Source organism: Bufo bufo, chromosome 9, assembly GCF_905171765.1.
Source record: "Bufo bufo chromosome 9, aBufBuf1.1, whole genome shotgun sequence".
Taxonomy (NCBI): domain Eukaryota; kingdom Metazoa; phylum Chordata; class Amphibia; order Anura; family Bufonidae; genus Bufo; species Bufo bufo.
The window spans coordinates 74,838,523-74,860,632 of NC_053397.1; the positions used below are offsets into that span (position 1 = coordinate 74,838,523).

The window sequence follows — 22,110 nt, forward strand, 5'->3', positions numbered from 1 at the left end:
AGGTCTGGGAGGAGATCCCTCAGGAGACCATCCGCCACCTCATCAGGAGCATGCACAGGCATTGAAGGGAGGTCATACAGGCACGTGGAGGCCACACACACTACTGAGCCTCCTTTTGACTTGTTTTAAGGACATTACATCAAAGTTGGATCAGCCTGTAGTGTGTTTTTCCACTTTAATTTTGAGTGTGACTCCAAATCCAGACCTCCATGGGTTGAAAAATTTGATTTCCATTTTTTAATTTTTGTGTGATTTTGTTGTCAGCACATTCAAGTATGTAAAGAACAAAGTATTGCAGAAGAATATTTAATTAATTCAGATCTAGGATGTGTTATTTTTGTGTTCCCTTTATTTTTTTGAGCAGTGTATAAACAACAGTCTAGACAGAGCTTACCTAGACAGTCAAAAGATCACTTTGTTTTTTCCCTCCAGCATACTAGCTTCTCAGTGCACAGACTGAAAAGTCCCAAAGTCTCTAAGAATTAGCTGGCTGAGCAAAAGAACAGGATATATTATAATAACCATATAAAATGCAGTTCAACAATATAAAACAGCAAGTGCAAACAATGGCATAAATTATAGTGAAAGTTAACCCTTCCAAGTGCAATAAAGTAGGGATTGGATGGCTTTCCATAGTAGTGATAGGGGCAAAGTCCACATATGTCCAAACTCCAAAGAACCCATGCTGCAGGGCACTATATTTACTATTGAAGAATTATCCTTAACCCCTTAAGTACTGTACACATTTTTGGCTATGTATTTTTTTTTTTTTTACTCTCCACATTCCAATAGCTATCATTTTTTTAATTTCCCGTTTATATAGCCATATTAGGGTTTATTTTTTCCGGGATGTGGCAGCATTTAATTTGCCATGTCTGTTATTGGTAAATTCTTTGTGAGGTGTCCTTATTCTGCGGCTAAATACAAGTATGGCAATACCAAGCATGTATAGTTTTTTTTACTGCTTTTAAAAAAGTAAAAACCTTTGCAAAAAAACTACATTTTCTCATAGCCATCCTTCTTTTATATTTCTGTCCACAGAGCTGCATGACCTTTTGATCAGTGTTATCCAATTATTTATAAAAAAATTTTTGGGGGGGGGGGATAAGTAAAAAAAAACGGCGAATTGTGTGTTTTTCTTTTTTTCTTGTCCACTGCACAGGAAATTTAAATATTTGAATAGTTCATATTTTTTATGTAAAATTTGGAAAGGCGGATCATTTAAACTTTTTTTTACTTTTATATTGATACCTTTGAACTCCCTTAGGGAGCTAGAACCTGAGATTCTGTTAACGTGAATGGATTTTCACATGCTCCTTACTGAGCTGCTTACCATGGCAGCTTGGGAAGCTTCAGAGGTGTCCAGGCTGCCATGGTACTGCCTAGTCCAGTCATTGGTGGTACGGTGTTGTGTGCATTGAACATCACCACTGCAGCCAGGTGTCATGCCCCACTCTGACGATGTGCGGAGGTCGGCCAGGATAGCAGCACGAGTTTAGTATTTGTTTTGGTGCCGTGCTGGATCCGCCTCTCATCAGGTGCACTGGGTGGAGTCATTAGTTTAAATGGTCTCCAGCTAAGTGCTCTGAGCGGATTATACTGATCATTTTGGTCTGGGAAGTTTGGAGGGAAGGTTGGCTGTCAGTTCCTGCTCTCAGAAGATAAGTGTCATTTCTAGTTTGGTTGTTGGTGTCATCTATCCCATCCAGGTTCTGTGCGAGCAGGCTGCTCCTATCTCTCCACTTCACCATCTCAGGGAGTTCAGGGTTTTTTCAGTCCAGGCTGGAGGACACAGCACACCTACCTTCAAGGTCTGCCTGTGGGCTGAGAAGTGCAGGGAAAGAGGTCAGGGATAATCTAGGAGGTGACCCTTCCCCTGTCCAGAGCCTGGTTGGTGTGTTATCTTTTATACTGTGCACGTCCGCCGTGACACCAGGTAGATGAAGTCAGTGGTGGTGAGAACTGAAGTACAGCACTGGAAGTGGCAGGAGAGAAAAGGGGTAAGTATGGCTTTGTTACTTTTGCACATGTACAGGGGCTGCTTTTTTAAAATTTTACTTGGATGACTCCTTTAACCCCTTAGGAACCCATGACATATCGGTACGGCATGGTTCCCGAGTCCTTAATGACCCATGACGTACCGGTACGTCATGTGTTGTTCCGATCACCGCCCTGCTCAAATCATTGAGCATGCACTTCGGCTAAATGCGCGGGGGGGTCCCGTGACCCCCCGTGTCGGCAATCGCCGCAAACCGCAGGTCAATACAGACCTGCGGTTTGCGGCTTTTACCTGGTGCGGCGGCAGTGGTCGGCGGTGCCATTGGGTCCCCATGGGGCTGTGGGGGGGGACCCGATGGCATGGAAGGCAGTGCGATGCCTAAGGAAGGCAGTGCGATGCCTAAGGAAGGCATCACGCTGCCTTCCAGTGAAGAGCCTGTAAGATCCAGCCCCCTGGATCTCACAGGCCGGAAGCTGTATGAGTAATACACACTGTATTACTCATACAGCCAATGCATTCCAATACAGAAGCATTGTAATGCATTGTAAAGGATTAGACCCCCAAAAATTCAAGTCCCAAAGTGGGACAAAAAATAAAGTGAAAAAAAAGTTGAAAAAATAAAGTTTTCCCCCCAAAAAATTAAAAGTTTCAAGTAAAAATAAACAAAAACGTCATTTTCCCCAAATAAAGTGAAAAAAAATTGGTAAAAAATAGGGAAAAAAAAAAGTATACATATTAGGTATCACCGCATCCGTATCGACCTAACCCCTCAGATGAACACCGTAAAAAATAAAAACTGTGCTAAATAAACAATTTTTTTGTCACCTTACATCACAAAAAGTACAACAGCAAGCGATCAAAAAGTCATATGCACCCCAAAATAGTGCCAATCAAACCGTCATCTCATCCTGCAAAAAAGAAGACCCTACCTAAGATAATCGCCCAAAAACTGAAAAAACTATGGCTCTCAGAATATGGAGACACTAAAACATGATATTTTGTTTGTTTCAAAAATGATATTATTGTGTAAAACTTACATTAATAAAAAAAAGTATACATATTAGGTATCACCGCGTCCGTATCGACCGGCTCTATAAAAATTTCACATGACCTAACCCCTCAGATGAACACCGTAAAAAATTGTAAATAAAAACTGTGCTAAATAAACCATTTTTTGTCACCTTACATCACAAAAAGTGTAATAGCAAGCGATCAAAAAGTCACACGCACCCCAAAATAGTGCCAATAAAACCGTCATCTCATCCCGGAAAAATCATACCCTACCCAAGGTAATCGCCCAAAAACTGAAAAAATTATGGCTCTCAGACTATGGAAACACTAAAACATTATTTTTTTTTTGTTTTCAAAATGATATTATTGTGTAAAACTTACATAAATAAAAAAAAGTATACATATTAGGTATCGCCACGTCCGTATCGACCGGCTCTATAAAAAAAATTATTAAAATGGAAAATCTGCCAAAAAAGTGAAATTTTTAAATTGGATCTCTATTTTCCATTAATTCTTGTGGAACACCTAAAGGGTTAACAACGTTTGTAAAATCAGTTTTGAATACCTTGAGGGGTGTAGTTTCTTAGATAGGGTCACTGTTATGGAGTTTCTACTCTAGGGGTGCATCAGGGGGGCTTCAAATGGGACATGGTGTAAAAAAAAACAGTCCAGCAAAATCTGCCTTCCAAAAACTGTATGGCATTTCTTTCCTTCTGCGCCCTGCCGTGTGCCCGTACAGTAGTTTACGACCATATATGGGGTGTTTCTGTAAACTACAGAATCAGGGCCATAAATATTAAGTTTGGTTTGGCTGTTAACCCTTGCTTTGTAACTGGAAAAAAAATATTAAAATGGAAAATCTGCTAAAAAAGTGAAATTTTGAAATTGTATCTCTATTTTCCATTAATTCTTGTGGAACACCCAAAGGGTTAACGACGTTTGTAAAATCAGTTTTGAATACCTTGAGGGGTGTAGTTTATAGAATGGGGTCATTTTTGGGTGGGTTCTATTATGTAAGCCTCGCAAAGTGACTTCAGACCTGAACTGGTCCCTAAAAATTGGGTTTTTGACATCCCAAAAAATAAAATATCATTCCCAAAATGATCCAAACATGAAGTAGACATATGGGGAATGTAAAGTAATAACTATTTTTGGAGGTATTACTATGTATTATAGAAGTAGAGAAATTGAAACTTGGAAATTTGCAATTTTTTACAAATTTTTTGTAAATTTTGTATTTTTTTATAAATAAAAAAGATTATTTTTTACTTCATTTTACCAGTGTCATGAAGTACAATATGTGACGAAAAAACAATCTCAGAATGGCCTGGTTAAGGCCTCATGCACACGTCCGTTGTTCCGTTTTCCGTGTTTTTCTGCAGACCCATTGACTTTCAATGGGTCCGTGGAAAAATCGGAATATGCACCGTTTGTCATCCGCATCTGTGATTCCAGTCCGTGAAAAAAATATGACCTTTCCTATTTTTTTCACAAACAACGGTTCGCGGACCTATTCAAGTCAATGGGTCCGTGAAAAAACACGGAGGCACACAAGATTGTCATCCGCGTCCATGATCCGTGTTTTTTTCCTATCATTTTCAAGGCAAACTTGACTTAGAATTTTTTTTCACTTTTCATGTCTGGTGATCCTCCAAAAATCACATGGACAAAGACACATGGACAAAAAAACGGAAACGGATCACGGAATAACGGAACCCCGTTTTGCAGACCGTGAAAAAATACTGTTGTGTGCATGAGGCCTAAGTCAAAGCGTTTTAAAGTTATCAGCACTTAAAGGGTTTCTATCACTTTGTTTCACCTATTTAGCTTTCAGACACTAGCGATCCGCTAGTGTCTGCTTTATCTAACCATCCTAATATAACTGTTTATTGGGCAGCCGTTTAGCTAAAAAAATAACTTATATAGATATGCAAATGAGCCTCTAGGTGCTATGGGGGCGTGATTAGCACCTAGAGGCTCCGTCTACCTTAACAAACTGCCGCCGCCCAGCGCGTCCCTCCAGCCCGCCCATCTCCAGCTGAAGCGATCCTCTCCGTGCGCGTCTCTGTTCTGCGCATGCGCAGTGAATGTCTGATCGCTTCCCTGCTCAGACATCTCCACTGCGCCTGTTCCTCGGAGCACTATGACGTCATCGGCGCAGGCGCAGTGGAGATGTCTGAGCAGGGAAGCGATCAGACATTCACTGCGCATGCGCCGAATACGAGGAGCATCGCATTCCGGAGGAGATGGGCGGGCTGGAGGGACGCGCTGGGCGGCGGCAGTTTGTTAAGGTAGACGGAGCCTCTAGGTGCTAATCACGCCCCCATAGCACCTAGAGGCTCATTTGCATATCTATATAAGTTATTTTTTTAGCTAAACGGCAGGACAATAAGCTCTTATATTAGGATGGTTAGATAAAGCAGACACTAGCGGATCGCTAGTGTCTGAAAGCTAAATAGGTGAAACAAAGTGATAGAAACCCTTTAAAGTGACACTGGTCAGATTTGCAAAAAATCGCCAAGTCCAGAAGGTGAAATAGGGCCGAGTCCTTAAGGGGTTAAGATCGGTCTTCGATATCAGATTGGGTGCGACTCATGGTACTCCCACTGTCCAGCTGTTTTGAGGATATGAAGTTGCTGGAACAGGTATTGTAACTACAGCTCCATAAAAGGGCGGATTGGCCATAGAACTTACAGGGAAAGTTCCCTGTGGGCCGATGCCCAGGGGGCCACCTGAGCCCTCCTCACGGCCGTCCAGTGGAAGTATTCCGGGATGTATTTTGTGCTGGCTGCAGTATTTTGTGATGGACTGTGGTATTTGGCTCTGTTGGGGTGGCATAAAGTGCCACAATATAGTATTGCTGGCCCTGCCTTCCATTAATTTGGACCCAACTACAAAACAGGGCAACTTTTAGTATTTTTTCCAGGGCCAACTTAAGTTCCCAGTCAGCCCCTGGCTCCATACACTGTGTTGTGTCCCTGCCCCATTACTACAGCGCTGCTCCTAATTAGAGATGGCCTTGGGGTTCGCCCGGTGGTCGTTTTCGCTGCAAACTTTTCTTGTTTGCGATTCGCCGAACATATGGCGATATCCGCCGGTGCCATACTCTTTTGCATTGTGCAGAACTTTGACCCATGACACATCCATTAGGTGGTACAGGACAGCCAATTGAGACGTTTCAGCACATGGACACCCCCCTACCTTATAAATAAACCCGATCTGGCTGCCATTTTACATTCATTCTTTAGCCAGTGTAGGGAGAGGTTGCTGTGGGGAGCAGGGACGGACTATTAGGGACACCAAAAGCTAGCTAATAGGGCCACAAAAGTCATTTTAAGGACTGGTATAGGTGTGCTATCGATAGGTGTGACATACTGAGGGGTGGATATACTTATAATATACTTTCTAACATAGAAAGTATGTTATAGGGCAATTGTATTGTGCAGCAGTTGTGTGCGGTTCTGCTGCGATACTGCAGCTATACAGAGGGACAAACGCTATTCGAATAACTAATTGCAACTGGTGTGATATACTGTACCAGTTGCCCCCCCAAAAAAATGAATGAGGCAGGCGTGTGATATACCTATAATACACTGCTCAAAAAAATAAAGGGAACACAAAAATAACACATCCTAGATCTGAATTAATTAAATATTCTTCTAAAATACTTTGTTCTTTACATAGTTGAATGTGCTGACAACAAAATCACACAAAAATAAAAAAATGGAAATCAACATTTTCAACCCATGGAGGTCTGGATTTGGAGTCACACTCAAAATTAAAGTGGAAAAACACACTACAGGCTGATCCAACTTTGATGTAATGTCCTTAAAACAAGTCAAAATGAGGCTCAGTAGTGTGTGTGGCCTCCACGTGCCTGTATGACCTCCCTACAACGCCTGTGCATGCTCCTGATGAGGTGGCGGACGGTCTCCTGAGGGATCTCCTCCCAGACCTGGACTAAAGCATCTGCCAACTCCTGGACAGTCTGTGGTGCAACGTGGCGTTGGTGGATAGAGCGAGACATGATGTCCCAGATGTGCTCAATTGGATTCAGGTCTGGGGAACGGGCGGGCCAGTCCATAGCATCAATGCCTTCGTCTTGCAGGAACTGCTGGCACACTCCAGCCACATGAGGTCTAGCATTGTCTTGCATTAGGAGGAACCCAGGGCCAACCGCACCAGCATATGGTCTCACAAGGGGTCTGAGGATCTCATCTCGGTACCTAATGGCAGTCAGGCTACCTCTGGCGAGCACATGGAGGGCTGTGCGGCCCTCCAAAGAAATGCCACCCCACACCATTACTGACCCAATGCCAAACCGGTCATGCTGGAGGATCTTGCAGGCAGCAGAACGTTCTCCACGGCGTCTCCAGACTCTGTCACGTCTGTCACATGTGCTCAGTGTGAACCTGCTTTCATCTGTGAAGAGCACAGGGCGCCAGTGGCGAATTTGCCAATCTTGGTGTTCTCTGGCAAATGCCAAACATCCTGCACGGTGTTGGGCGGTAAGCACAACCCCCACCTGTGGACGTCAGGCCCTCATATCACCCTCATGGAGTCTGTTTCTGACCGTTTGAGCAGACACATGCACATTTGTGGCCTGCTGGAGGTCATTTTGCAGGGCTCTGGCAGTGCTCCTCCTGTTCCTCCTTGCACAAAGGCGGAGGTAGCGGTCCTGCTGCTGGGTTGTTGCCCTCCTACGGCCTCCTCCAGGTCTCCTGATGTACTGGCCTGTCTCCTGGTAGCGCCTCCATGCTCTGGACACTACGCTGACAGACACAGCAAGCCTTCTTGCCACAGCTCGCATTGATGTGCCATCCTGGATAAGCTGCACTACCTGAGCCACTTGTGTGGGTTGTAGACTCCGTCTCATGCTACCACTAGAGTGAAAGCACCGCCAGCATTCAAAAGTGACCAAAACATCATCCAGGAAGCATAGGAACTGAGAAGTGGTCTGTGGTGACCACCTGCAGAACCACTCCTTTATTGGGGGTGTCTTGCTAATTGCCTATAATTTCCACCTGTTGTCTATCCCATTTGCACAACAGCATGTGAAATTGATTGTCACTCAGTGTTGCTTCCTAAATGGACAGTTTGATTTCACAGAAGTGTGATTGACTTGGAGTTACATTGTGTTGTTTAAGTGTTCCCTTTATTTTTTTGAGCAGTGTATATTTTCTATATAGTGCATTTGTATTGTGTAGCAGTTGTGTGCGGTTATGCTGCGATACTGCAGCTATATAGAGGTTCAAACGTCATTGGAACAACTAATTGCAAATGGTGTGATATACCAGTTGTCCCCCCAAAAAACTGATTGAGGCAGAGGTGTGATATACCTATAATATACTTTCTATATAGTGCATTTGTATTGTGCAGCAGATGTGTGCGGTTCTGCTGAGATACCGCAGCTATACAGAGGGACAAACGCTATTGGAACAACTAATTTCAACTGGTGTGATATGCCAGTTGCCCCCCCAAAAAAACTGATTGAGGCAGGGGTGTGATATACAGGGGATATAAAAAGTCTACACACCCCTGTTAAAATGTCAGGTTTCTGTGCAATTGAAAAAGAAACTGAAATCTTTTAGGCGGAGGGAAGAAAACAAAAAAAACTTAAATAATGTGGTTACATAAGTGTGCACACCCTTAGGCTACATGCACACGACCGTATGTGTTTTGCGGTCCGCAAATTGCGGATCCGCAAAAAAAACAGATGCCGTTCCGTATGGCTTCCGTTTTTTTTGCGGATCCATTGTAATAATGCCTATCCTTGTCCGCAAACTAGAAAAAAATAGGACATGCACAATTTTTTTTGCGGAGCAACGGAACGGACATACTGATGCAGACAGCACACGGTGTGCTGACCGCGTTTTTTGCGGACCCATGGAAATGAATGGGTCCGCATCCTATCTGCAAAAAAAAAACAGAACGGACACGGAAACAAAATACGGTCGTGTGCATGAGGCCTTAAAGTAATACTTTGTTGAAGCACCTTTTGATTTTATTACAGCACTCAGTCTTTTTGGGTATAAGTCTATCAGCATGGCACATTTTGACTTGGCAAGATTTGCCCAGTCTTCTTTGCGAAAAAACACTCCAAATCTGTCAGATGGCGAGGGCATCTCCTGTGCACAGCCCTCTTCAGATCACCCCACAGATTTTCATTCGGATTCAGGTCTGGGCTCTGGCTGGGCCATTTCCGATGATGACGTGTCGATGGGCCATTCCGATGATGACGTGTCGATGGATGTCACGTGGGTGCCCACAAGAGAGGAAGAGGAGGGGAGTTCAGAGGGAGAGACAGAGCAGCAGATAGGGGGTAGAAGTAGGAGAAGCAGGCAGAACTCGCAGTGCACAGGAGGCAAAAAGCAGACTGCAAATTTATCTGGAGCGAGCCATCCACCATACACGGTCACATCTGGCGCTCCCAGGAGCCCTGGCTCCGCAGTGTGGGCTTTTTTTAACGTTTTCGCTGCTGACAATAGTGTTGCCATCTGCAGCCTGTGCTGTCAACGCATACGTCTCGGTAAGCCCAACACTCACCTAAGAACGACTGTCCTAAGAAGGCAAATGGCCTCCCATCACCGAGCCCAATGGGAGCAACACCGTCAGAACCCACAAAGCCACACTCTCGGCGCTCCACGTCCTGCCTCTTCTCCTCTCTCTTTCCATTTGTCCTTCACTCCACCTTCCACCTTGCCGTCGTCGCATTCATCTGGCAAAAGGCAGGGTTCCGTGGCCCAAATGTTCGAACATAAAAAGTTGATGACGCCGGATAAACCTCTTGCCCAACGGCTGACCTCCGGCTTGTCGGAACTGCTAGCCCGCCAACTACTGCCATATAAACTGGTGCCATCCACCATACACGGTCACATCTGGCGCTCCCAGGAGCCCTGGTTCCGCAGTGTGGGCTTTTTTTAACGTTTTCGCTGCTGACAATAGTGTTGCCATCTGCAGCCTGTGCTGTCAACGCATAAGTCGCGGTAAGCCCAACACTCACCTAAGGACGACTGTCTTAAGAAGGCACCTGGCCTCCCATCACCGAGCCCAATGGGAGCAACACCGTCAGAACCCACAAAGCCACACTCCCAATGCTCCACGTCCTGCCTCTTCTCCTCTCTCTTTCCATTTGTCCTTCATTCCACCTTCCACCTTGCCGTCGTCGCGTTCATCTGGCAAAAGGCAGGTTTCCGTGGCCCAAATGTTCGAACGTAAAAAGTTGATGACGCCGGATAAGCCTCTTGCCCAACGGCTGACCTCTGGCTTGTCGGAACTGCTAGCCCGCCAACTACTGCCATATAAACTGGTGGACTTGGAGGCCTTTAGAAAATTTGTGGCCATTGGCACACCGCAATGGAAGGTCCCCGGAAGGAAATATTTCTCCCAGAAGGGCATCACAGAGCTATATGGCTATGTTCAGCGACAAGTGAATGTATCTCTGGCACACAGTGTCGGTGCCAAAATACATCTGACCACAGACACGTGGTCTTGCAAACAGGTAGGGAGTTGGTAGGGAAGGTACATAAATTTTATTGCCCACTGGGTAAATCTTCTGACAGCTGTCAAGCATGCAACCCGTTGCACCGTGTGGATTTGGTGTTACCGCCACGGATTGCATGCAGGCCTGCCTCTTCTTCTCCTCCTCCAACTCCATCCTCTGTCTCCTCCTCGGCTGACTCCTCCTTTTCCACTGCTACCACCTCTTCCGCTGCACCCCCTCAGCTCCCCAGAACCTATTCAACTTGCCAGGTGAGACGTTGCCATGATGTGCTGTGGCTGTTGTGCCTGGAAGCCAAGAGCCACACCGGTCCTTCACTCCTTTCAGCTCTATGGTCACAGGCCGATCACTGGCTAACCCTGCTCAATTTGACAGTTGGTAAAGTGGTGTGCGACAACAGTGCCAATCTTATCAGCACGCTGAACAGGGCAAAATGACACACGTGCCGTGCATGGCACACGTCCTGAACTTAGTCGTGCAGCCATTCGTTGCCAAATACCCCAGGGTCCAGGACGTCTTGTGGCAGGACAAGAAAATCTCTGGCCATTTTAGAAGATATTTCACGGCCATGGCTCGCCTTGCTAACGTTCAGCGGCGACACCACTTGCCCGTCAGACGTCTGAGTTGTGACAGTCCGACGCACTGGAACTCCACCTTGTATATGCTTGATAGGCTGCTCCAGCAGAAACGTGCCGTTAACGACTACCTGTACGAACTTTGTGACAGGACAGGTTCTGCGGAGCTTGTTTTTTTTTCACCGCGCTGCTCATGCACGACGTATGCAGACTTTTGCGGCTATTTGATGAGATCACCAAACTGGTCGTGGCCAGGACGCCATCAGTGACATCGTACCTTACACCTTCTTTCTGGAGCATGCATTGCGTTGTGTCATTGATCAAGCCGTGGAGGAGCAGGAGCAGGAAGATGAGGAAGTAGCAATGCTGAATTAATTCCCAGGGAGGCTACTCCATCTGAGACAGGTCAGCAAGAGTCTGAAGAGGAGTCAGAGAAGGATGGTGGCTCGGGGGAGGAGGAGCAAGAAGAGCAGGCTTTAAACTTTTTCGTGGATCCCTGGTGTTGTCCGTGGCTGGGGGGAGGAGACCGAGGACGACATTCTCCTGGGGCGATGAGCAGGAGACAGGGCGCTCCACTGCTTCCAATTTAGTGCAAATAGGGGCCTTCATGCTCCAGTGTTTGAAGAGAGACCCCTGTATAAAAAGCATAAAGGTCAAGGACCAGTAGTGGGTGGCAACGTACTTAGACCCCCGGTACAAACACAAAATGGCGGACATGTTATTAGCATCACAGAGGGCTGTCAGAATGCAGCATTTCCAGGCCTTGCTTCGAGAGATGCTGCATTCTGCTGCTGCAGGCGCTGGCAGAGGAATTTCCACCCACAGAGAAACAGCTGCGGGTACCAATCTTACCGCACCTGCAAGAAGAGGGCGGTTTGAAGATGTGCTGGACAATTCGGATATGAGATCATTCTTGCAGCCAACCCATCGACAGCCGCCCTGCGGATCCAGCCTCAGGGAACGCCTAGACCGACAGGTGTCTGACTACATCGGGTTAACGGCCAATGTGGACGCTCTGAGAAGCAAGGAACCCCTTGACTACTGGGTGTGCAGCCTTGACCTGTGGCCAGACTTTGCCATGGAACTCTTGGCTTGCCCCTCGTCGAGTATCCTGTCCGAAAGGACGGCCAGTGCAGCAGGGAGGATTGTGACCGATAAGCAGACTCGCCTAGCTCAGGACAGTGTGGACTACCTCACATTTCTAAAAATGAATGAGGCAAGGATCAGGGAGGAATTCAACACCTGTTCTTTTCTGTCCGGTGAATGCCTAATGTTTGGGGTCTGTACTCCCGCGGTCTAAAATAAAAATTTTCTAGGCTCCAGCAGGGCACATTTTTGACAGTTTCCCTTTAAGACGTACAAAAATGGCCCCTGATTAAAATACTTATTTTTTGTGGGAATTTTTGCCATTGATCCCCCTCTGGTATGTCACTGTCCATGTTCTGGGACGATTTGTGCACTTTTAGGTTTTTCAGGTTCGCCTGCCATTAAAGGGAACCTGTCACCAGGATTTTGTGTATAGAGCTGAGGACATGGGTTGCTAGATGGCCGCTAGCACACCCGCAATACCCAGTCCCCATAGCTCTGTGTGCTTTTATTGTGTATAAAAACCGATTTGATACATATGCAAATTAACCTGAGATGAGTCCTGTACGTGAGATGAGTCAGGGACAGGACTCATCTCAGGTTGATTTGCATATGTATCAAATCTGTTTTTTTACACAATAAAAGCACACAGAGCTATGGGGACTGGGTATTGCGGATGTGCTAGCGGCCATCTAACAACCCATGTCCTCAGCTCTATACACAAAATCCCGATGACAGGTTCCCTTTAAAGTGAATGGGGCCCGCCGTGAACTTGCGGTTTGCGAACATTTGATCGCGTTCGCGGATTGCGTTCATGAATCGTCCCGGCCGATGTTCGTACATTACTACTCCTAATCATGTGTAGCTATCACAGAGCATTAGAGTGCTCTTCTCAGTAGACTTTATAGTAACCCCGAGAACTAATTTAACCCCTTGGCAACGTCCATAGTACATTTATGTTACTCACACCAGGCACTTAAAGGGGTTATGCCATGATTGATATAACAAAATGAAAATCATATAGTACATGACAATCTCTTTATAACAAAGCTATAACCATCCCTGTACCTCACATGGATCCAGAGATCTCCCCATTCATTGCTCCAATTGTTCTACTAGATTATCATCAGCATGGCAGCTCAGGCGGTGTGTCCTTTCTGCTGCAGCTCTCTGCCTGTAACTACTATAGCTTCTAATAGAACATATTGCTGGTGATAGTTAAAGATATGAACTTAGCACGATCAACCAGCTCAGTGAGACGGACAAGAAAAATATGGAAAAGAACAAACAGCAGGTGGCGCTATACAGATACATTTTATTGAATAACTCAGTGGCTATACCAATTTTTTTTAATTACAAGCAATTACAGAAGTATTCAGATCCAGGTGCTGGTTTGAAAAGTGTAGAATATGCTTCCTAACACAACCTCTTCTATGTAGTTATAGATCTCGTGGCACAGTGACGCAAAAAAGAAAAGCAACCAAAAAAAGGCTGTCCCTTCAACACTGGAAATAGCGGCAGCGTCAAGGGGTTAAAGAAACACTCCAACAGCTTTGCATTTACACTGCCCTTAATACAAGCTATTGTCCTCTGTCCTCAGCTGTTTGTTATTCACCGCAATTACTGACAGGAAATCTACAAGGAAAACGTGCGTCAAGCCATGCTTGTTTCCAGGAGTCAGTGATAGCAGCCGCCCTTAAAGGGGTGGTCTCACTTCAGTCAATGATAACGTTAATACAAGCCACTTACTAATGTATTGTGATTGTCCACGTTGCCTCCTTTGCTGGCCGGATTCATTTTCCATCACATTATACACTGCTCGTTTCTATGGTTACGACTACCTTGCCATTTAGGAGCGGTGGTCGTTCTTGTACACTATAGGACAGGGGTCAGCAGGGAGTTCTGAGAACTGCCAATCAAGTGTGAATGCTGGGAGTCGTAGTTTCACCACAACTGGAGTGTCGGAGGAAGCTGATCTCTGCTGTAAGGAAACGCGCTGGCCTACGCATAGTCCTGCTGTCCTGGCCATTTTGTGTGCAAACACGACCACAATTGCTGAATTGCATGGTGGTCGTAACCCCTGGATACAAGCAGTGCATAATGTGATGGAAAAATTAAGAAAGCCAGCAAAGGAGTCAATACATTAGTAAGTGCCTTGTATTAACTTTGTCTAGGTGATTTGCTGAAGTGAGACCAACCCTTTAAGGCTTTGTAGCTGAGGTTTCTGACAGCAGGACACAGCAGCCGCCCATGTCAGCAGCCTGTGGTGTCGGAGCTCCCCCCTCCTCCTGTGTAATGACAGCAGGTAGTGTCACACATCCACATGCACCGCGCATGCGTGACAGAGGCGCTGCAGCCCTGGGCAGCTGTGGAGAGAGGCGCCCGGACACGGACAGAGAGCAGACAGTGAGGATGGGCGCCAGGCCGGTGACTGACAGCCGCTCCACAGGGAGGGGCGCAGCTGCTGCTTACTAAGTAGCGGCAAGTCCTAGGGAGTGACACCGAGGAGCAGCGCTGAGTGCAGGTGACGGGGCATGAAGCGGAGCCGGTGACCCTGCTGTGCGCCTGCTGCTGACCGCCCTCAGGAGGACCCCCAGTCCTGTAACTTGGAGCAGTCCCCTGGCAGTGCCCAGTGCCCCCCACTACTTTCTCAGCATCCAGCACTTTTATCATTAGAACTGCACCAATGGAGCCTTGGAGACAGTGCGCCCAGTGGTTGATCAGGTGCAGGGTGCTGCCACCCAACCACAGGGTGACATGGGACACGGCGCAGGTATTCGACCTGGCACAGACCCTCCGGGATGGGGTCCTTCTGTGCCAGCTGCTCAAGAACCTCCAGTCCAGCTGCGTTAACTTAAAGGACATCAATCTTCGCCCGCAGATGTCCCAGGTCAGTAGTCGCCCGCGTTTCATCACCACTGGTTGTAATCGTGTGTGGCCGAGCACCTATAGGTGCCATATCTGTACCCGTATCCTGCATACGACTACCGGCAGTATTTCTATAGCGCCAACACCTACCCCAGCGCTGTACACAGAATGGGGCTCACGGTCTAGGGCCATCTTGGCTCAGATTGCTGCACCCCTTGAACGTGTGCGGTGCGCCCTTTGATAGTAGTGGGCATCCATTGGCATCGTGCAGTGTTGAGGGCATTGCCAGTAAAATCGGAGCGGCCTTTTGATAACTCATCCAGACGGGATGAAAATATGGCGCTTTTGCCCTGGTCAGATTCAAGCTTGGTTTGGCCACCACTGAGCCGCCACGCTGCGCCTTTTTAGGAGCTGTCCAACATTTGGACAGATCTTCGAAATAGGCTAATACTTGTAATATTTTTACCGTAAAATGCCCCCGTGATTCTGCAGCTCCTGTTGGGCCTAAGGCTACTTTCACACCTGCGGCAGTGTGATCCGGCGGGCAGTTCCGTCGTCGGAACTGCCCGCCGGATCCGCCGATCTGCATGTGACTGAAAGCATTTGTGAGACGCATACGGATGCGGATCTGTCTCACAAATGCATTGCAAGAACGGATTCGTCTCTCCGCTTATCATGCGGACAGACAGGTCCGTCGTATCTTTTTTCACATTTTTACCGGTCTGCGCATGCAGGACGGATCCGGCATTCCGGTATTTTGAATGCCGGATCCGGCACTAATACAATCCTATGGGGAAAAATCCGGCATTCAGGCAAGTCTTCAGTTTTTTTTGCCGGAGATAAAACCGTAGCATGCTGCAGTATTATCCCTGTCCTGAAAAGTCAAAAAGACTGAACTGAAGACATCCTGATGCATCCTGAACAGATTGCTCTCCAATCAGAATGCATGGGGATATGCCTGATCAGTTCTTTTCTGGTATAGAGCCCCTGTGACGGAACTCAGGGCCGGAAAAGAAAACCGCTAGTGTGAAAGTAGCCTAAGTATGGTCTAGGTCAGTGATGGTGAACCATTCACTTCTATGGCCACATGAGTGATGAACGTGACGTCACTGGCCTAGGAAAATCCGTGAGAAAACCGCGGCGCTCACAACGCCTGTACCTTCTCAAACAGCTGATCGCCGGGGGTCCCGGGTGCCGGACCCTCACCGATCAGATACTGATGACCTTCCAGAGGATGGGTCGTCAGTAGGGATGAGCAAAGAGAGCTTTGGATCCTAGATCCGAATTCGCTTCGCTCAAAACTTCGGATTAATGCTGTTCGCAGATCCGTCTCTGTACAGCATTAAAATGTATGGCTTCCGACGAGGCGAAGTGAGTTATTCCCGAAGTCTTGCCAGAACCTGAGTTCGGATCCAAGTTAAAATGGTTTTTCAGTTTAAAAATCAAATACTGAAGTTGTTCACCGAAATCTCATGACTTTGGGATTCATTTGTTTCGCCTCGTCGGAGGCCGTACATTTGAATGTTGTACGGAGACTGATTTCCGTACAGGATTAATCCGAAGTTTTGAGGAAAGCGACTTTGGATCTAGGATCTGAACCTCACTTCACTCATCCCTGGTCATCAGTATTAAAATCTCAGAAAACCCCTTTAAAGGGTTTCTACCACTTCGTTTGACATATTTAGCTGTCAGACACTAGCGATCCGCTAGTGTCTGCTCTAACAAACCATCCTAATACAATAGGTTTTGGGGCAGGCGTTTCGCTAAAATAACAACTTATATCTATATGCTAATGAGCCTCTAGGTGCTATGGGGGCGTCATTAGCACCTAGAGGCTCCGTCTACCTTCACAAAATACCGCCGCCCAGCGCGTCCCTCCAGCCCGCCCATCTCCTGCTGAATGCGATCCTCCCCGTGCGCGTCTCTATTCGGCGCATGCGCAGTGAATGTCTGACCGCTTCCCTGCTTAGACATCTCGCCTGCGCCGATGACATCATAGTGCTCCGAGGAACAGGCGCAGTGGAGATGTCTGTGCAGGGAAGCGGTCAGACATTCACTGCGCATGCGCAGAATAGAGACGCGCACGGGGAGGATCACATTCAGCAGGAGATGGGCGGGCTGGAGGGACGCGCTGGGCGGCAGTATTTTGTGAAGGTAGACGGAGCCTCTAGGTGCTAATGACGCCCCTATAGCACCTAGAGGCTCATTAGCATATAGATATAAGTTCTTTTTTTAGCGAAACGGCTGCCCCAAAACCTATTGTATTAGAATAGTTTGTTAGAGCAGATACTAGCGGATCGCTAGTGTCTGACAGCTAAATATGTCAAACGAAGTGATAGAAACCCTTTAATGAATTTAGACTATTGGCACAAATTGGTGAGAAATATCTTCTGCCTGCTGCTATTTCTACATGTGGGTATCGATATGATGTAAATGTTCTATATATACAGTATATAAATCTATATATCTAGGTGAACTCGCACTCCAGTCCTTACTTGGACCCATTACCAGCATGTACCGCCAGACCTGCAGGTAACAGAAGTGAGGAGGTCCTCCACAGTCACCTGGCTTCTTCTATCGGTTGCTAGGCAACATCCCAATCACAGTCCATCAAAAGGACTGCTGTGCTGGAGTTTCCCTTTATCTCCATGCTTTTTGTATATTTCCTTTTCTTGTCTGCACTGTACTGCGATCTTCCTTTGCGGATACAACGTATCACTTGCCTATGTCTTGTATCTTCTGATAACAATGTACAGAGCTGTAAGACGTCCGTCAGTGTGCCTCCCGCCGGCATTGTATCTGCTCCCTAATAATGAACTGGTGCCGAACAGAATGGACTGACTGTACTGAGCGGCTATGATGGGGGTCATTGTTCTGCTAATGTCGGACAAGATGCTGGACGCTGAGTGCACATTTTACATAATAAGGACTTGAACCTCTTGGTCATAGATGAAGAATAGACAGGTGCTCATAATATCGTATGTCTACTAAGAGCATTTACAGTTATATATTCCATCATAGAATTGCGTTATGGACCATGGTAACAGAATCCATAACGCAATTCACCTATTACCGCCAAACGAAGTGTGAACGAATTTCAAATGAAATTCGCTCATCTCTATTTATGATCACGCATATATGATTATACCGCATCACAATATGCAGCTGTTTGAGCTGGGCTTCCGTTTGGTGGGCGGTGGGTCACATAGGGGCTGGGGGGAGTCACAGCTGAACTGCTCAGACTGCTGGGTGCTGCTTTCATGACAGAAGAGTACAGCACATATAGCTATAAGATTTACAGAGAACATCTCATCAATGTTTTCACTTTGAAATAAACGTATGGTGCTCTGGGCGACCCCTTTACAATTAGTGGGAACCTTTTCTGTTGATAATGCTGATTGGAGTCCCTGGCGGAGGGGAGTGCATGTATATTGTATGCCAAATAGGAAGTTGCCGAATTTTACGAAATGAGTACATTCTTGAGTTGTTAAACAGTCTATAGACAACTCCTTAAAGAGGTTGGTTGGTATATATATCACCTGCCATGCAATGGGGAACTGAGCCGTTATATTGCTGCTGGGTCTGTATTGTGAGAATTAAAGGAGGCCAAAGAAGTCTCCCCATATAATATGTTGTAGGATGTGGTTTCTTTGACTGTTTTAAACCTTGCATTTTGTAGACTTTGCAACTTTGCAAGAAAGTTCACGTTTCGATTATGCAAATGTGGTGGTTTTCATGACATTTACTTCTGGTGGGAGACCCTTTGTGAACCTTGGCTGTACTTGTTGAATCCAAGATGGACCTTTGTAATGTATATCCAAGTGCAAAGCCATACAAGAAGCCACATTTCCAACTCAGACTCCTCTATTTTTACACTCCAACCACCTGAAACGGACTGCGACTTCACATCCTTGCTAGTTATCACTGTTTTTAGATAAATAGGGGCTTTATATTGATAGAACATAGCATGATTTCAATGATTAGACTTTCTAAACTTTCCTAAATTCCTAAAAAGAAAACATACAATGAACTATGCATTTAGGAAATTAAGTATACAATTTAATATATATTTTTATTTTTAAGCATGTTAAAAAGCCAGACTTTGACTCATGGGACACTACTTCCAAAAGGTGGAGCTGGCAAGATGGTTTTCTTTCTCTTGGAGATACCTCTTTGTATATTATTTTCCCATGAAGCATTGCCACTAAGTCTCCATATACAGCTGGACTTATTAAGTAGAGCCAGTACCCCCTAAGATGTCCCCAAGGCATCTCACTCCGCCAGCCAGAATCTTTCTGTGTACTTATAAGGGACATACACCCAGATACAGCTGTCTATGGATCGATATTTAGCTTGGCTAATTTCCATTGTAATGTCCCAAGGCTTGTTAAGAAGTTGGACTTTGACTGATAGGAAGCCACTTCTAAAAGGTGGCACTAGCAAGATGGTTCTCTTTCCCTGGGAAATACCTCTCCATATTATTTTCCCATGGAGCATTGCCACTAAGTCTTTATACACATTTGGTATTGGTAAGGAGAACCCGTAGCCCCTTTCCCTCCACGCTGGAGTTGGAGATGGTACATTTCTACACACTCTAGCCATGCCCATAACTTACTCCAACTCTTCTGCTCGGAATAGTAACTTTGCTGGCCTTGGGAGGCCACACCCTTCCCACTAAACCTGACCATGCCCAGCTGACTAAAGGTGCAAAAAGTAAAAAATAAATCATATACAGTGCATTCAGAAAGCCCCTTTCACTTTTTTCACATTTTGTTATGTTGTGTCCCTGTGCAAAAATAAAGAAATCTAGTTTTCCTCCATCGATCTGCACTCAGTACCCATATTGAGAAAGGGGAAACCAAATTTTTTGCTAATTTATCAAAAAAGGTAGGTATTCAAACCCCTTTGCTATGACACTTGAAATTTATCTCTGGGGACCTCCCATTTCTCTTGATCATCTCTGAGATATTTCTACACCTTGCTTGGAGTCCACCTGTGGCAAATTCAGCTACACTAAAAGTTCCCAAGAGCACAGTGGCTTCCATAATTCTTAAATGGAAGAAGTCTGGAAAAACCAGAACTCCTACTAGAGCTTCCCCCCCAAACTTAGTAATGGGGAGAGAAGTGCCTTGGTAAGAGAGGTGACCCAGTGGTCACTCTGGCTGAGCTTCAGCGATCCTGTGTGCAGATTGTACAATCTTCCAGAAGGTCAACCATCCCTGCAGTACAATATGGACTTTATGGCAAAGTAGCCAGAAAGAAGCGTCTTCTCAGTAAAAGACACATGATCACATGCATCTGGAGACACATACATCTGGGGTTTGCAGAAAAGCACCTAAATGACCCTCACACTTTGAGAAACAAGATTCTCTGGTCTGATAAACCTAAGTGTCATGTCTGGAGGTAACTAGGGACTGCTCGTCACCTGCCCAATACCATCCCAAGTGAAGTATGGCGTTGGGCTGTTTTTCATCGGTTGGGACAGGGAGGCTGGTCAGGGCTGAGGGAAAGCTGAGTGGAGCAAAGTACAGAGATATTCTTATTTATCCAGAGTGCTCCGGACCTCAGAAGTTCAAGATAATGACCCTAAGCACACAGCCAAGACAACACAGTGTGGAGTGGCTTAGGGACAACTATATCCTTGAGTGTCCCAGACATAGCCCTGACTTGAACCCAATTGAACATCTCTGGAAAGACCTGAAAATGTCTGTCCACGGACAGTCCCCATGCAACCTGATAGAACTTGAGAGGATCTGCAAAAAGTTCCTGTGCTGGAACAGCCTGCTGGAAGATTTTAGTGCTAGTGTGAAACTATCCTTAGTATCATATAATGTGCTATGGTTACAAAGGTAGATTTGCTGACCAGATTCAGAGAACATGTGATTCATTTTATATCAGTTACCAGGACCATTCCTTACTATTACCAAGGGTCATTTTTCGTTCTGCTTTACTTATAAGGGAGGATGAGAGAAAACAAGCCCGGATTGCATTGCTTAACAGGGATGTCGTTTGTGCACGAACAAAAATTTTCATCATCTGAGTTGCTTTACTATTTCACAAGTGTTAGGGTACTTTCACACTAGCGTTATTCTTTTCCGGCATTGAGTTCCATCCTTGGGTCTCAATACCGGAAAAGAACTGATCAGGCATATCCCCAGGCATTCTGAATGGAGAGCAATCCGTTCAGGATGCATCAGGATGTCTTCAATTCAGTCTTTGAGACTTTTCAGGACGGAGATAATACCGCAGCATGCTGCGGTTTTATCTCCGTCCAAAATTCTGGAACACTTGCCGGAATGCCGGATTCTGCATTTTCTTTTCATTGAAAAGCATTAATGCCGGATCCGTCCTTAAGTGTTTTGGCAAAACAGATCCGACATTGCGGTCTGCGCATGCTCAGACCGCAAAAAATGTGAAAAAAAAAAAAAATGCCGGATCCGTTTTTCCAGATGACACCGGAGAGACGGATCCGGCATTTCAATGCATTTGTCATACGGATCAGCATCCTGATCAGTCTGACAAATGCCATCAGTTTGCATATGTATTGACGGATCCGGCAGGCAGTTCCGGCGACAGAACTGCCTGCTGGAATCCTCTGCCGCAAGTGTGAAAGTACCCTTAAAGTTATATTGTGTGCTGCATGTGTGTCTGTGTGGCTGCTGGTGTCACTCTTTGGCTCCCTGTCCTCCTGGTGTCAGCAGCTTTCCTCCTTCTCATTCTATATCAGGATGGTGCAACGGTGCTTGAGCAATAAGGTCCTTTGTTTCCTGATGTTACAAAAGTGATTTTTCACGGTGTTGACAGCCCATTGAAAATTTGACCAGTTTTGGTCTACCGCTCAAACTCTGCCTGCCATGACTTCTTCATGTATATCCACCAAACTCCATGACCATCCCAGCCATGAGCATCTTCTAATCCGGCATGGCCTTATGGTGACTATATTCTTAGACTTACAGGAGGGAAACTGTTGTCTTTCCATTTCCTGTATTGTACTCAACGTGGGAAGATATCATTTCCTACCATCTGCTGGTACATGTTTTTCAGAGTTAGACCTAGACTTTTCTCTTTAA

At 45.9% G+C, this 22,110-nt stretch overlaps 1 protein-coding gene across 2 annotated transcripts in view; it reads left to right on the forward strand.

Annotated features, from left to right (window-relative positions):
* The first annotated feature begins 14,720 nt into the window (after nt 1-14,720).
* The window catches only part of VAV3 (vav guanine nucleotide exchange factor 3), a 259,355-nt gene continuing 251,965 nt past the window's right edge, over nt 14,721-22,110 (forward strand). For both annotated transcript variants that reach the window (XM_040408568.1, XM_040408569.1), the window contains exon 1: nt 14,721-15,062. In XM_040408568.1, coding sequence (XP_040264502.1) covers nt 14,859-15,062 — 204 coding nt within the window. In that variant the 5' untranslated portion in view covers nt 14,721-14,858. The remainder of the gene's footprint in view (nt 15,063-22,110) is intronic.